Source organism: Protobothrops mucrosquamatus, unplaced genomic scaffold, assembly GCF_001527695.2.
Source record: "Protobothrops mucrosquamatus isolate PMUCROS unplaced genomic scaffold, P.Mucros_1.0 scaffold4727, whole genome shotgun sequence".
Taxonomy (NCBI): Eukaryota; Metazoa; Chordata; class Lepidosauria; order Squamata; family Viperidae; genus Protobothrops; species Protobothrops mucrosquamatus.
In genome coordinates, this window is record NW_015390619.1 from 5,227 (window position 1) to 19,117 (window position 13,891).

At 41.2% G+C, this 13,891-nt stretch overlaps 1 protein-coding gene across 1 annotated transcript in view; it reads left to right on the plus strand.

Moving 5' to 3' along the window:
* The window catches only part of LOC107299255 (kremen protein 2-like), a 16,310-nt gene extending 2,767 nt beyond the window's left edge, over positions 1 to 13,543 (plus strand). The window contains exons 2-6 of the mRNA XM_015828618.1: positions 1,421 to 1,494; positions 1,755 to 1,908; positions 10,766 to 11,098; positions 12,993 to 13,121; positions 13,539 to 13,543. Coding sequence (XP_015684104.1) covers positions 1,421 to 1,494; positions 1,755 to 1,908; positions 10,766 to 11,098; positions 12,993 to 13,121; positions 13,539 to 13,543 — 695 coding nt within the window. The remainder of the gene's footprint in view (positions 1 to 1,420; positions 1,495 to 1,754; positions 1,909 to 10,765; positions 11,099 to 12,992; positions 13,122 to 13,538) is intronic.
* Positions 13,544 to 13,891: the final 348 nt, after the last annotated feature.

Here is a 13,891-nt window from a genome sequence, read left to right on the forward strand (position 1 = left end):
TGTGTGCCTCCAAGCCATGACTGATTGCTTGGGCTGGAAGTGTTCCTTTAAGGTTTTCTTGAGGTCGGAGTATGATACCGTTTCCAGCGAGTCTGGGGCGATTAAGCTCTCGGCGATCTCAAAGGCGTCCTGCCCACAAACGCACAACAATGTGGCAGCCTTTAAGCCTTCCTCTCGAATCTGGTTTATGCGAAAATACGTCTCGACTCTTGCCACATAAGATTCCCACCTCTCGGGGTGAGAGACGTCGAATTCCGCTAAACGCCCAACCTTAGCCATGATCGATGATCAAGTTTTCTTCTTCTTCAGCCGCACGCACCCTCCAGCGATTTCGTACTGGCAGGATAACGCTGACATCCACGCCGTTTCTCTTCCGGACTTCTTTGGGTGAGTCTTCTAGCTTTTCTTAGCTGTAGAGACTGAATCCCACCTTCGTCGCCAGTGTTAAGTCCGGAGAATAATGGCGCTTGAGACGAATCATCTCCAACAAGTCTTTATTGTTTGCTCCACTCTACGAACAACCCGAGCAGAGGCACGCAGGCCTCTATTTATACCCTCTGATCCCCAGGCAAGTTCAACCAATCATGAGGCGGGCTTTTCCCACCTTGCGCATGCGCACAAGGCTGGCGCTGCTCAGTCTGGTCCCGGGCAGCTTCTGCAAATGCCCGGGACTCTTGCAACGTCCCGAGCCTGCCTCTTGCAGGCTCAGGACACAACATCTCCATGCCATAAAAAGCTTTCCTAATTGATTTGTTTGCTGATCACAGCACCATCAGCACTTTGCAGGTGACCAGCTCTCCACCCTTCATTTGTAATTCAAGGTACAACATCTAAACAGCAAATCAAATGATGACCCCAGAGTAAGGCAGAGCTAGCTTACACGAAAGGCCTGAATCTTGATTTTTTTCACTCGCTCTGGGCATGTACCTTCACTGATCTACTTTTCCCCCTTATTTGGATTGGTCTTGCACCCTTTCTAGTCTTCTCTGACAACTGAGTAGACACATGTTATCCCCCTTCTCTATTTTCATCCCATCAGCCCAATTCTTGGCACCCCGTGAAACAGAGCTCAGCCATCAAACAGCATTTGTTTTGTCGTTCCAGGCTATCAGTTTTTATTAGCGCAACAAATGCACAGTTGTTACCCATTTGTCACACTTGGTTCAGACGGCTGCCCTCATGGTTATGCTTCTGTTCTGGAGATACTGAATTTGAAGATTCGTCTATTTTTTTAATATCTGGGAAAGCATTATTCAGTTTGGTTACTTGATTATGTCACCTGTTTAAGCTTTCTCATTTGGAAATAGCAAGAATTTGGGGCTCTTGCAGGCAATTTTGGCTCTTTTCCTATAATCTTCCATATCTTTTATTTTATGGAAACATAAATCTGCTGGTATTACTCTGCATAATTGCTCCATAGAAAGTAAACCATTTCTTCTGGCCTTAAAGTGGACAACTAGCTCAACAGTTTACCATGCAAATACAATCTTTATGGTCTGTAAACCATGATTTATGGTCTAGCATATTGAGTGAACCCGACCAATTTGGCTTATTCAGTAAACCATGATTAAATCAAGCATGGCTTTCAGTCTACAAGTATATCATAGGAAGTCTTGAATTTCCTTCAAGACAATTGCTTGTCCTATCCTTGTTTCCTTGTAAGATTTCACGTTTCATCTTCTTACCATAGCAATGCAGTTAAAGAGATGGGTCCATCTTAAATCTTCTCTTATTTTCTTCTGCCTCTTTGGAAGTTTTCTGGAGTAGAAGCTGGTTATGCCTGTTTCTGTGGCCATGAAGGGGATATCCAGCACAGCCAGCAAGTGAGTGCTGTGGAATGTGATCAAGTCTGCTTTGGCAAGTCCAGTGAACTGTGTGGAGGAGATGGCCGGATCGGCATATACAATGGTAAGTGTGAGAATTGGATCCATATCTTTGGTAAAGATGTACCTGGTACAGCTAAATGCCTATAGATGAAACTTCCTTCCTCTGCATATTACACATTGAAGGCCATCCAGTGAAGTTGACGGGGTTTAGAAATAACTTCAATACACTTTTAGAAAGCCAAAGGCAAGTTATCCTCTTATTCAAAGATTTGGAATCCAAGTCACCCTAAGTCAGGGGACCACAACCCCTGGGCTGTGGCCCACTACCGGGCCTTGAGCTGTTTGGAACTGGGCCGCAGAAGTGGCGGGTGAGCACGCACACACATTGTTTGAGCAGCAGGTGAATGTGTGCATGTGCGCTCCATTTGCTCGAGCAGCAGGCAGGCTTGCCTGCTCCTGCAAATGGAGTTGTGTGTACGTGCTTGCCCGTCGCTGGTGTGGAACCATCCCCTCCCCTCCACCGATCCACAGAGCGGGAAAGATTGAGGGAACTCTGCCCTAAGTGGCATACTGAACTACCTTAGACTAGGGGTTTTTCAGAAGTTTCATATTGTTTATAACAGTATTTCTCAGCAGCTTGAAAATGTACAGATTTAGACTTCCAGAATTCCCCAGCCAGCATTTGGGAGTTGAAGAACTGAATCTTCAAACTGCCAAGGTTGAGAAACCCTGTTCTATGCACATACTGAGGCCATGTTGACGTATACAGTAGGTTAAGGTCTGAGATTGTCATTGCCCCTCCCTGTGTCCCCATGATACTGTGAACTCTCTGTGAGGCTTTGAAAAGTGATCCAATTAACTGCTGGCTCATTTCCTGCTCCAGAGAAAACATTTCTCCTTGTTTCACTTCCTAAATGCTGGAATTTCTCTCTTCTTCCCTTGCCGCCATTCTATAGTTGCACCATGCAAGGGCTGGACAGGATTGTTTTTTGTTTTTTTTAAATTCTTGTGAAAAGGAAAATGTGAAAAGGAAACAAGGAAGGTAGAAGATTGCCAGCTTGCTGCCTTTTCTCAGTCTCTTTCATTAGTCAGTTGGAGGAAGTGCCAGTCAGCTGACAGGATGGAAGGTGAAATCCTTGGTGAATCTGTCACACTGGCATAAGAGAAGGTTTAAGTTGGACACTGGCATGAAAACACTGCTTACATTTGGAGGGGTAAATCAGTGACTATAGAGAAGAGGATAAAGTTCCATCAAAATTGAGTGGGATGGAATCCTGAGAAGAGACATTCATAGATTCAGAGGCATCTGAGGCAAGAGAGGTAGGCAGGGTGAAAAAAAATTGACAAAAACAGTGTCACGCTATCATGATGAACTCTTTCGTGTGCCCTGTGTGACCTTGCACACACCTGCAAAAGGAGATGAGCTTGCCTTGTAGAAGGTGCAACTTTGTTTAAGATGACAGCTTCCAATCCTGCAGACTCTTCTGCGTAAAATGTGTTTTCTCTAGTGGAAACTGATGCTGCAGCGTAACAGCTTTTATACCTGGGATTAGAAAACTTCCAGTATTAACGATGTAGGGATGTGCTTGAGTTCATATTTTGCCATAGAGAGTAATAAATATTTGCAAGTTTCATTTGCAAGTGCCATAACCCTTATTATACAAATAGGAAGGCCATTTTAGGAACGAGCTCTTGCACATTTTTTGGTATAGGAGAGAAGGATGGTATTTGCTCCCATCCTGCTAGTTTTATGTTCTCAACATCTGGAGTGCATTAATTTATTTTAACTAGAGTTAGTTTTCAAGAACTTTGCTTTGTCTTCTTGTTTATTTAAGATGCAGTTGGGCTCTTTTCCTGATTTCCTGATTTTGACTCTGACAAAGTCTGTTCGCAACTTAGTATTATTTCCATTTTAATTAGTTTTTAACAACCATAACAAGCTGGGATCTATATAGGAGCTCCTTCCACGTGTGAGGCAGCGCACTGACAGTTTCCCATAATACAATTACAACTTAGAAGGCACATGACAAACAACAAGGCAGTGTTTGCTTTGTTTAGAATATGTGCGTGAGATGCACACTGAGCAATTGTGGGAGAAGTGTGTGGGAGAAGTGGGAGGTGCAAAAAAAAAAGGTTGTGTGTTTTTTATGACTAATAGCTCTGTAATTGCAAACTCCAACTTGGCCTTTTAAATCTGTTTTTCTCTTTTGAATTGTTCTTTGTTCCTTTAAATGTAATAGTTTTATTTTAAAAAGGAAAGGAAAAAAGTTCTTCTAGCTGTATCTTCTTGAGGCCGTATGATTAGGAGTGCTACTATCTATCATTTCCAGAGTCCTTCGCTTATTCTGCTGTCAGTTTTATACCCTCACCCTAGTCCAGTCAATTTCATATGTCTTTGTCAGTTTTACTATGCTAACTAGACTAAGAAATTTGAAATTAACTCCACTTTACCCCAAAATATCCTAAAAGTAAAATCAATAGTACTGCTTTGAAATATCATGTGTTATATACAAATATTTTGACCAAAAAACCCCAACTAGCCAGAAGGGTGGAACAGTTTTGATTAAAAAGAAAAATAACAGGACAATTGGAGCCTTCTTTGCATGGCTCATCAAATTAAGCAGCTGAAAACACCAATATAGATAGCCTTTGATTTAAAACCACCATTGGGATCAGAATTTCTATTGCTAAGCAAGGCAGTTGTTAAGTGAGACACACTTGATTTTACGACCATTTTTGCCATGGTTGTAAGCAAAGCACAGCAGTTTTTAAATTAATCCAGCTTCCCCCATTGGCTTTTCATTTCAGTTGGGAAGGTCACAAATGGCAATTACATGACTCAGGATAGTGCAACCATGATGAATACATGCCAGTTGCCAAGCACCTGAATTTTGATCACATGACTGTAGAGATGCTGGATGTTGCATATGCAAGGACTGGTCATAAGTCACTTTTTTCGGTGCCATTATAACTTTGAACGGTTGCTAAATGAATGGTTGTAATTCAAGGACTACCTGTACCATACTTGAAGGTCTGTCTCAAGAGCTGGCATATATTGGCATAAATATTGGGGGAGGGAGAATCACATATTATTTGGTCAATCCCTTTGGCTGGTCATTGGGGACTCAGGAGTTGTTTACTATATAAATAGGAAAGGTAGCTTAAAATGATCCAGCTATTTCACATTTAGCTCTAAACAGTTCCAGATTTGATTAGAATTAAATTAAATTAAATTAACTCCTCCTGGACAGTTGTCACCCATGCAACTAGATTGAGGAGGAATTAATGGCCAATTCTGAGGTGACACCCTAAAGAAGAGTAGATTTTCTTTAGCATCATCATCTCTGACCACCTCATAATCTCTGACAGCGTTCTGATTTTCACACAGATATACCTGTGACTACACGGGGGATTAAAATGAGGCCCCAAAGGATGAGAGTGAGTAGAACATACCCTTGTCCAGCTTCTCCACAGTCAGACAATCTAGTTGTGCCTTCTTTGCAATGGCTGCGGATATTTAGCCAAGTTTTATCTTGTTCTGCCAGCCCCTGAATTCAACAAGTCAACTGCCAGTCAACTGCCTGGCTCCAGTTGTCAAGAGCTTTAGCTTTTGTGCACCTGGGAATCCCTGCTCCTTACGAACATTTGTTAGTTCTAGGTAGCTCTGACTGAACATGCTGGCTGAGGAATTCTGGGAGTTGAAGTCCACCACAAAGTTGCCAAGGTTGAGAAACACTGCTCTATACACCCAGTACCTGAGTGTCTTCCTAACCTAGAATCCAGTGAACATCTTTTCCGCCTCCCAAATTCACTGACAGCCAACCCTTCAGGCATATAGCGGTCATGCCAGTCCAGCAATTGGCATCATGGTAATGTGTTCCCCCAACTGATTTTCAGTGCTGGAGCTCTATGGAGGTTTGGCTGGACTGTTTTTCTGTACATGGAAACTTGCCTCTCCACCTGGCATTTGCTAGGATTTTTTTTTTCTTCCATTCAACCGTGTTTGATTCTCAGAGACTGCCTGGAGAAGTTCCTACAGTTTTCTTGGCAAGGTTTTTCAAAAGTGATTTGCCATTGCCTTCTTCCTAGGGCTGCAAGTGACTGGTCTAAGATCATCTAGTTGGATTTGTGCTTAAGGTGGGACTAAAACTCATGGTCTCTGGGTTTCTATCCTGATGCCTTTACCACCACACCAAACTGGCTCTAGGATAGCCATCCTCAAATTAGCATCCTTTGTGTATTAAATCCCAGCTATCAGAGAACCTGGTTTGAGGCAGCATCTGGAAGGAGCGGCAAGAGGGGTCAGATTGACAGAAGCAGGATGATGGTATCATGATGTAAGGCTTACCTCTTTTCTGACAGAAATTCAAGGCTTCATTGTAATATAAGTCAAGGACTGCCTGTATTTGATCTTTTTCCCTACCCCAGGGGTAGGCAACCTTGGCTCTTTTATGACTCGTGGACTTCAGCTCCCAGAATTCCTGAGCCAGCATGGAATTCTGGGAGTTGAAGTCCACGAGTCATAAAAGAGCCAAGATTGCCTATCCCTGCCCTAGCCCAAACCTTTTGGAGGCTGATCTAGTCCTGAATTTTCAGGACTGTTAACATCACACTTAACTAGAGCCTGGATGTTTTTGCTCTTTTTTCGGTATCCTCCCCTTTTTCTTGTAAGACTGTTTCTCAACTTGGGGAGGAGAATTGCATCCCACATTGACTGCTTCTTCATGCCACCATTGGTATGTGTCCTCCTGGTTGAGAAACCTCGATCTAATGGATTTCACAACCTTATCAGCGAACCCAATCTTAATTCTCCTAGCAAGTTTCACCATACCTCAAAACTGCCCCGCAACATTTTTCCACCTTCTTTAAGAAGTTTCCACAGAAGGGCAGGCATCACCCTACAATATTATGCTGACTTTGAGAATTTATATATGCAGGGGGGAAAATGCATATAAAAGGAGCTTCCCCTAATACCGGTAGTTTAGGGATGTTTTTACACAATGCCCAACAACAAAAGCACACACTGTGTATGGAAAACATGGAGGTGGGTTTAAAAATTTGGGTTTGGGTCAGAGGCAAAGGGGAGTTTGTGACTCCTGGAACTGCTGTAGCTCAGGGCACAGGTCAAGAACAAATGGTATTTTTTGTGCTCACTTTTTGGTTAACTTGAGGGATTGGCCTATGATATTCCTGCCTGTCCTCAGAGTTCCAGGGAAGGGCAACAATCTCAGGTCTGCTTCCAAATTTAATGGGGGTGGGAGGGTGGGATTGGGAAGTAGAATTGGTGCTCTGCGGAAGTTCTGTAAAATTGAGATAGTTTAATCAAGCACGTGTACATCCCATCAAAGTGAGCTACTTAAGTATGCAGAGTACTATTTTATGCATATGATTCTTCAAAACAGCTGCAGTCCTGGGTTCCACCTCCCTCTTATCTCAGAGGTTGCACACAGAAATGGATGAGCTTATGAAGCATAATTGTTAAATCTGAGCCAGCTGCAAGGTGTAAGAATATTGCTTGCATAGGAAAAGATCCAACTGTTCATGTAGGTGGATCTTAACTTTGGCCAGGTTATAACAACTCCATGGTAGTTGGATGCAATGCTTAATACTCCCTATTAATTGCCTTTAGCGTTATGATGTGGGATGTAGTACTGTAGCTGTTGATAAGCTTGATTCAGATCTAAGTTCAGCCAAGCGCTTACTGCTCAGCTTTAGGCAAGTTGCTTAGGCATTCAGCTTTCACCAGCCCTCTATAATCATTAAGGCTATGCAGCAATCCAGGTTCAAAGGTCTACACTGAATTTGTAGCATACGTGGATGTGCACATAGTGTTTGTTGTGAACACCTTTTCCTGGAATTGTGTGTGAGTGAAATTGGATATAAATCTAATAAATAATAGTAAGTAGGATATGTCAGGGTAAGAATATTGGTTATACACTAGCGGGAGGTGGGTTAAATTTAAAAATGGGAGGAACCCCTTTCTCCATTTTTATGAGAACTCAACTGGCTATCAAGAGAGGTCTAGCAGTAATATGGAAGGATGGAGATCTCAAGTCTTCTCTCCTGGGATATGCATATCCTGTCCTCGCCTCTTGCTACTTATAGTGGCTGGGCAATTCTCACTGCTTTCCAAGCAATACCTAATGGATATCTTCACAGTCCTATTATGTGCGTGAAAGGGGATTCTCATCAGCTATTTTGTCTTGCTGGCAATGGCAATCGGGGAAAAAATTAAATTCCATAATGCAACTTGCTGGCCATAGGGAGAAGAGAGAGTGACCTTGAGGGATAGGAGGAAGAGCTGCTACCAAGGCCACAGTCAGATAAAAGAGGCCTCAGTCCAGAGCACGAATGTAGCGTGAATAAATGTCTCAGACAAACCTCTCCCTAGTTCTCAAGAAGATAAAAGGAGGAAGGAGATGTATTCAGAGTTGCAAGATTCTGTTACTGTAACCTTACAATAAAGGTGTGTCTTGGCCTACATGATGTGGGTTTCCTAGTCTGATCTACCTTGAAAGGATGAGATTGGCCTTGTAGCATAGACTCGAGGAATTTCAGCCTTTATTTCCTCCTTTTGAAAAATAGACCAATTTTCAGTAGTGGCAAATATCTGTAGCTTGGGTGTCAAATCAACCACACAGCCAACCAGAGACAGCACCAACCCTCAACTAACCCACGCAAGCCCCCCCCCCCGTCACCAGCAGTTCTAATGTAACCTCCCCATTACAAGACCCATCACAAGCCTCTCACTGATGACTCACACCTGACCCATCACAAGACCCATCACAGACCCTCACTTGACACACCCACACCCGAAGCCCTTATAAACAGAAGAACACTGATACCGACATCCCCTAAACTCTGCTGAAGATGTTACCTAGCCTGGTAATGAAACATTCAGAAACCCACCCACAAGCTCAGAGAACGAACCTTCACCCTCAATAGACCAATTTCACAAAAGATAAACAATAAAAGTTTACTGACAAGAAGTCAAGATAGGATAATAGGTAGTCCTTGTTTAAAAACCATTCGTTCAACCATTCAGAATTATGATGGTGCTGAATGAGGAGGACCAGCTCGCAATTACGATGTCACAGCACTTCAGTCACATGATTGCTATTTGTGACCTTCACTGTCGACTTCTGATGAGCAAAGTCAATGGGGAAGCCAGCAGGAGGTCTCAAATGCTGATTATGTGACCACAGGGCATTGTAACCTTTGCAAGATTCATCAAACAGCAGCAACTGGGACTGCCCGATTCATCTAATGACAGCAACTGGGACTGCCAGAGCTGCTGTCATAAGTCAGTGTGGTCATATGATGTTGCACTATACAACTGTGTCACTTAGCAACAGTTTCCAATTCTAATTACTGTTGGTAAGTGAGGATTAACTATGTACAAACAAACCTCTATTTACTATAAAAAACCTATTTCTTCAATCAAAAAAGAAAAATTTGCTGAGTAAAGTTCTGTGCTCTCCAGTAGACAAAGCAGAAAGGGCCAAGAGGCTAGTTCACTTTTTCTCCAGAAACTCAAGGTCCAGAAGAAGATTCCACTGTACCTCCATAGCAGTAACCAAAGATTGTCTGAAAGAGAGTCACCTGTGAGTTTTTATGGATGATGGTAGAATCAACTTTGGGTCTTCCTGGTTCTAATCTAATTAGACATTTTCAGTTGATCAAAATCCTTTAATATTAATTAGTTTAAGAGATATTGTCTGAAATCACAAATTATGTTAAATCATTATGTGGATTTCTCTCTAAACATATTTAGAAGGTCAGAAAATGTTTATGGTTTGATGCAGAATCACATAAAAAACTAATGCTGAATTATCCAAATTTGAAAATAAAGAATAGGATCTTCTTTTTGAATGTCTGGGCCAAACAAAGGATAAACTCCTTAAGTCAGTTGAATTTTAGTAGTTGTTTTAAATATTCTGAGAGATTGTATTCTGCATATGATTTACCCATAACATCTGTTTGGCGGTATATATCGTTGAAACATGTACTGACAAAACAGCACAATCCAGACACTTTTAGCAGGCTTAGAAGTATCTGGAGTCTTGAGATGCTTAAGAGATGCAGCACTTAAAGTGAACCAAACAATTCAATTTTATATGGGATTTAAAAAATAAAAGGAAGACTAGCTTTAATTACATATCTGTACTGTGGAATGAAGAATTGAAATATCCAATTTTGGAAAAATCAAAGGGTGCACCTTTTTTTAAAAAACTGTAAACATACTTATTATTTTGAAGAACTTAAGAAATTCAATAGAACGTATTATCTTTTATATCTACTGGACTTCTCAAGTAAAGTTTAAAAAAGGTTGGACATTAGATTTTTTGTACTGGCATTATAAATATTTTTTAACATCATTTTGGAAAGAAATGGAATGTAAATGATATATTATATTCCTAAAACAGGGAATTTGGTCTTTTACGAAGAGGTTTGGCTATACCCTAAACCTAGACTTTGGTAAAGATCTTATCTAATTTGAATAAAGCGTATCTTCCTGATATTAAGGAATATCTGTTATCTATTTTTGAAATCTTTTTATTCCCAAAATAAGAAACTGAAGCAATATTTCTCTATATGGTCTAGATTTAATTATAAAACTTGAGGACTGAAATAATCTCATACCAATATGAAATGGATATTACATGCCTTTGGATTTTTTAAAAATAACTCTTTTTATTTTCTGTTCAGTTACATTTAGTTTATTTTCATCATTAAACAACAAACAGAGTTTTTGTAACTGAATAGCCATTAAGCACCCTTTTATGTTGACATTGTACTTCTTTGTATTTCAGTATTTTATCATTTTTTAAATTTAAAAATATCTAAATTTCATAACCTGAAGATGAGCTCAGTTCATCAGAGGCTTTTCCTTTAATATTGATTGCAATTCTGTTCTGATTTTTCTCTTCCCATTCCAGTCTCCATGGGGGCCTGTCAGGGGAACTTCAGTGATCTGTCTGGAGTGATCTACTCTCCGCAGTTCCCACATGACTATGAGGCCAACAGCAACTGCAGCTGGATCCTTTACCCTGCAGGTTGTGATTCTATAGAGCTCAGCTTCCGGATCTTTGATGTGCGTGATCCAAACGACCGCCTGGAGGTCCGGGATGGACACAGCAATCTCTTACTGGCCCAGTTTGATGGGCGCCGAAGGCCGGGCGCACCTCTGCTGTTCCCCACGGACTGTCTTTCCCTCTTCTTCCAATCAGACCAGTTCCTGCAAGCCCAAGGCTTTGCCATCTTGTATCAAGGTAGGCACTGAACCTTGGCTTCCTGGATGATGCTGTCACCTGACTAAAATGTTAGAGGAAAGTTATAGGATGATGTTCCATAGGAGTGCTTTCTCTTTCCCCCTCCCCTTCTTTCTCCCAAGTGGCCCTGCTTACAGAGGGGGACAGGGGAGACCATCTTAGCAAGATGAATGAAGTCAACTTTTTGGGCAATGTAACCACAGATGCCTTTGACCTGCAAGGCGGTGGATAAACACATGTACTGGTGACATCTTGCCCTTGCACTCTGAGCTCTAATAAGTAGATCCTAGATCCACATGTGTTAGGAGTACAGATGGTTCCGTCTTGGAACATCTTTCAGGATTCCTTGAGAAACTCCAGAAATCTATTACCCAAACATTGCTATCTGGCCAAACTCCTTGAATATCAAAAAATGCTTCTTCCCATATCAATCAATCTCTCAATCAATCTCTCAATCAATCTCTCAATCAATCAATCAGTCAATCAATCAATCAATCAATCAATCAATCAATCAATCAATCAATCAGAATAGAGCTGGAAGGGACCTTGGAGGTCTTCTATCCAACCCACTGCTCAAGGAGACCCTATACCATTTTAGACAGGTGCCTGTCCAATCTCTTCTTAAAAGCCTCCAGTGATGAAGCACCCACAACTTCCAAAGGCAAGCTGTTCCACTGATTAATTGTTCTAACTGTCAGGAAGTTTCTCCTTAATTCCAGGTTGCTTCTCTCCTTGATTAGTTTCCATCGTTTCTTGTCTTGCTTTCTGGTGCTTTAGAAAATAAGTTGACCCACTCTTCTTCGTGGCAGCCTCTCAAATACTGGAATACTGCTATCATGTCACCCTAGTCCTTCTTTTCTTTAAACTAGTCCTACCCAGTTCCCGCAACTGTTCTTCATGTGTTTTAGTCTCCAGGCCTTTAATCATCCTAGATGCTATTTTCTGCACTTTTTCCAAAGTCTCAACATCTTTTTTGTAACGTTCCAATTTTTTTTAATTACATTTTTAATTACATTTCTTTTTACATTTAATTATTTTTTTTGTAATATCCCAAAGGGTTAATTGTACGCCAGTTTCTCTTGACATCCCTTTGAATCTTTCTGTAGTCCCAGATCAGTAATCTGTCTGTGACACCAGGGTTCTTTTTAACAGAGATGGCCAGAGCTGATTTTGCAAGGCTGGGAGGCACAATTGTCTCAGGCTTTCACAAGGTATGGTTCGGTCTTTGAAATGATTGATTGGAACAGTACTTTTTATTCTGGTAATGTTAAGATGTAACTGTACATATTCACATTTATAGAGTCACTAATTTCAAAGGGGACTAGAAGCTAAATTGATATATTTTGCATTGAAAAGAAGGTCAGATGGACATTTTGCTGTTGAGCTTCTCAAAATTTTAAAGACACCTTAATCTGGCTCCTTTTGCAGTGAAGTTTTTGCTTGGTTGGCTGATTTAAATTCTTGTATTTTATCCAACCTTTCTCTAAAGCAGCGGTCCACAACTTCCACTAATTGAAAAATGGGTCTCTCTATGGGGAAGACTCTAAGGGTTCAAAGGAGATGCTAATGAGCTGCATTTGTTGCATTTATTGCATCTGTGCAACTTGCCCTTACTACAGCTCTCATCATGGCTACACACACATGCACACAGACAGACAGACAGACAGACAATGCAATAGTCCATGGTAACGACAGGCTAAACTTCATTAATAAATTATTGTTCTCACTAGGCCATGATTACATTCAGAATCACTGTATGTTTATGTCAAATCAATGTAGCAAAATTGGTGAGACTGGTGTTACTGTTTAACATATCAGGAAAGCCTGAGATTTTGATGAGAAGTTAAGCTGAAAATTCACTGTAAAATCCTTCATGATTCTGATTTCCTTCCAGGACTGAAAGCTTCCTCGGTCAACATGCGGACCCTTCCAGGTGATGGATCCCATCTGGCCCCTACCTCTTCTGATTGGCTGAACTCAACCTGGACCTACAGTGCCAATGACTCTGCCATTGGGGTAGGAGGTAAAGGATTAAACTGCGGGGGGGGGGATATTATACTATGAAGCTGTTATATATTATAGCAGGGGTCTTCAAACTTGGCCCTTTTATGACTTGTGGACTTCAACTCCCAGAATTCCTCAGCCAGGCACGCTGGCTGAGGAATTCTGAGAGTTGAAGTCCACAAGTCATAAAAGGGCCAAGTTTGAAGACCCCTGTGTTATAGCTTGACTGGCTTTAGGCAAAACAGATTCTTTGACACTGTAGTTTTGCACTGGACCAAGGAGCCCTTGGAGCCATTCTAGTTATGCCTGCCAAGAAAACCAGGGTGCCATTAAATTTACAATATTTCAAAGAGTGCAATTTGAAGTTAGAGAATACATTTGCAAGATGAAATGTACTTCATTCTTTTTCCTATCTATTTCTTTCTTCTGAATCTAGGGTGAGCCAACTGTATGTACCACTGGTTGGTATGCATCTTCAGACTCATTGTTTTTAGGAGAATCCCCAAATCACGGAGCTTAAAACTGCCCCTGCCTGATTTTGCTCCCAAAATATGCATAATAGATGAGGCATACAAAGGTTTAGTCCCCTTTTTTGCATTTTTAAATCCTTCCAGACTTGGAAAAGGGGTTTCAATCCCATCTTTGGTAATAGTATATAGGCGTGGTTATATATACCTCCCCTATCCTTCAGGAGCAGAAAGAAATTTAAGGGTCATCCAGAGCTAAAAATGTTGCCTATCCATCTTCTTCCTGTCATAATTTTATTTTTATTCAAAAGCAAGATAAAAT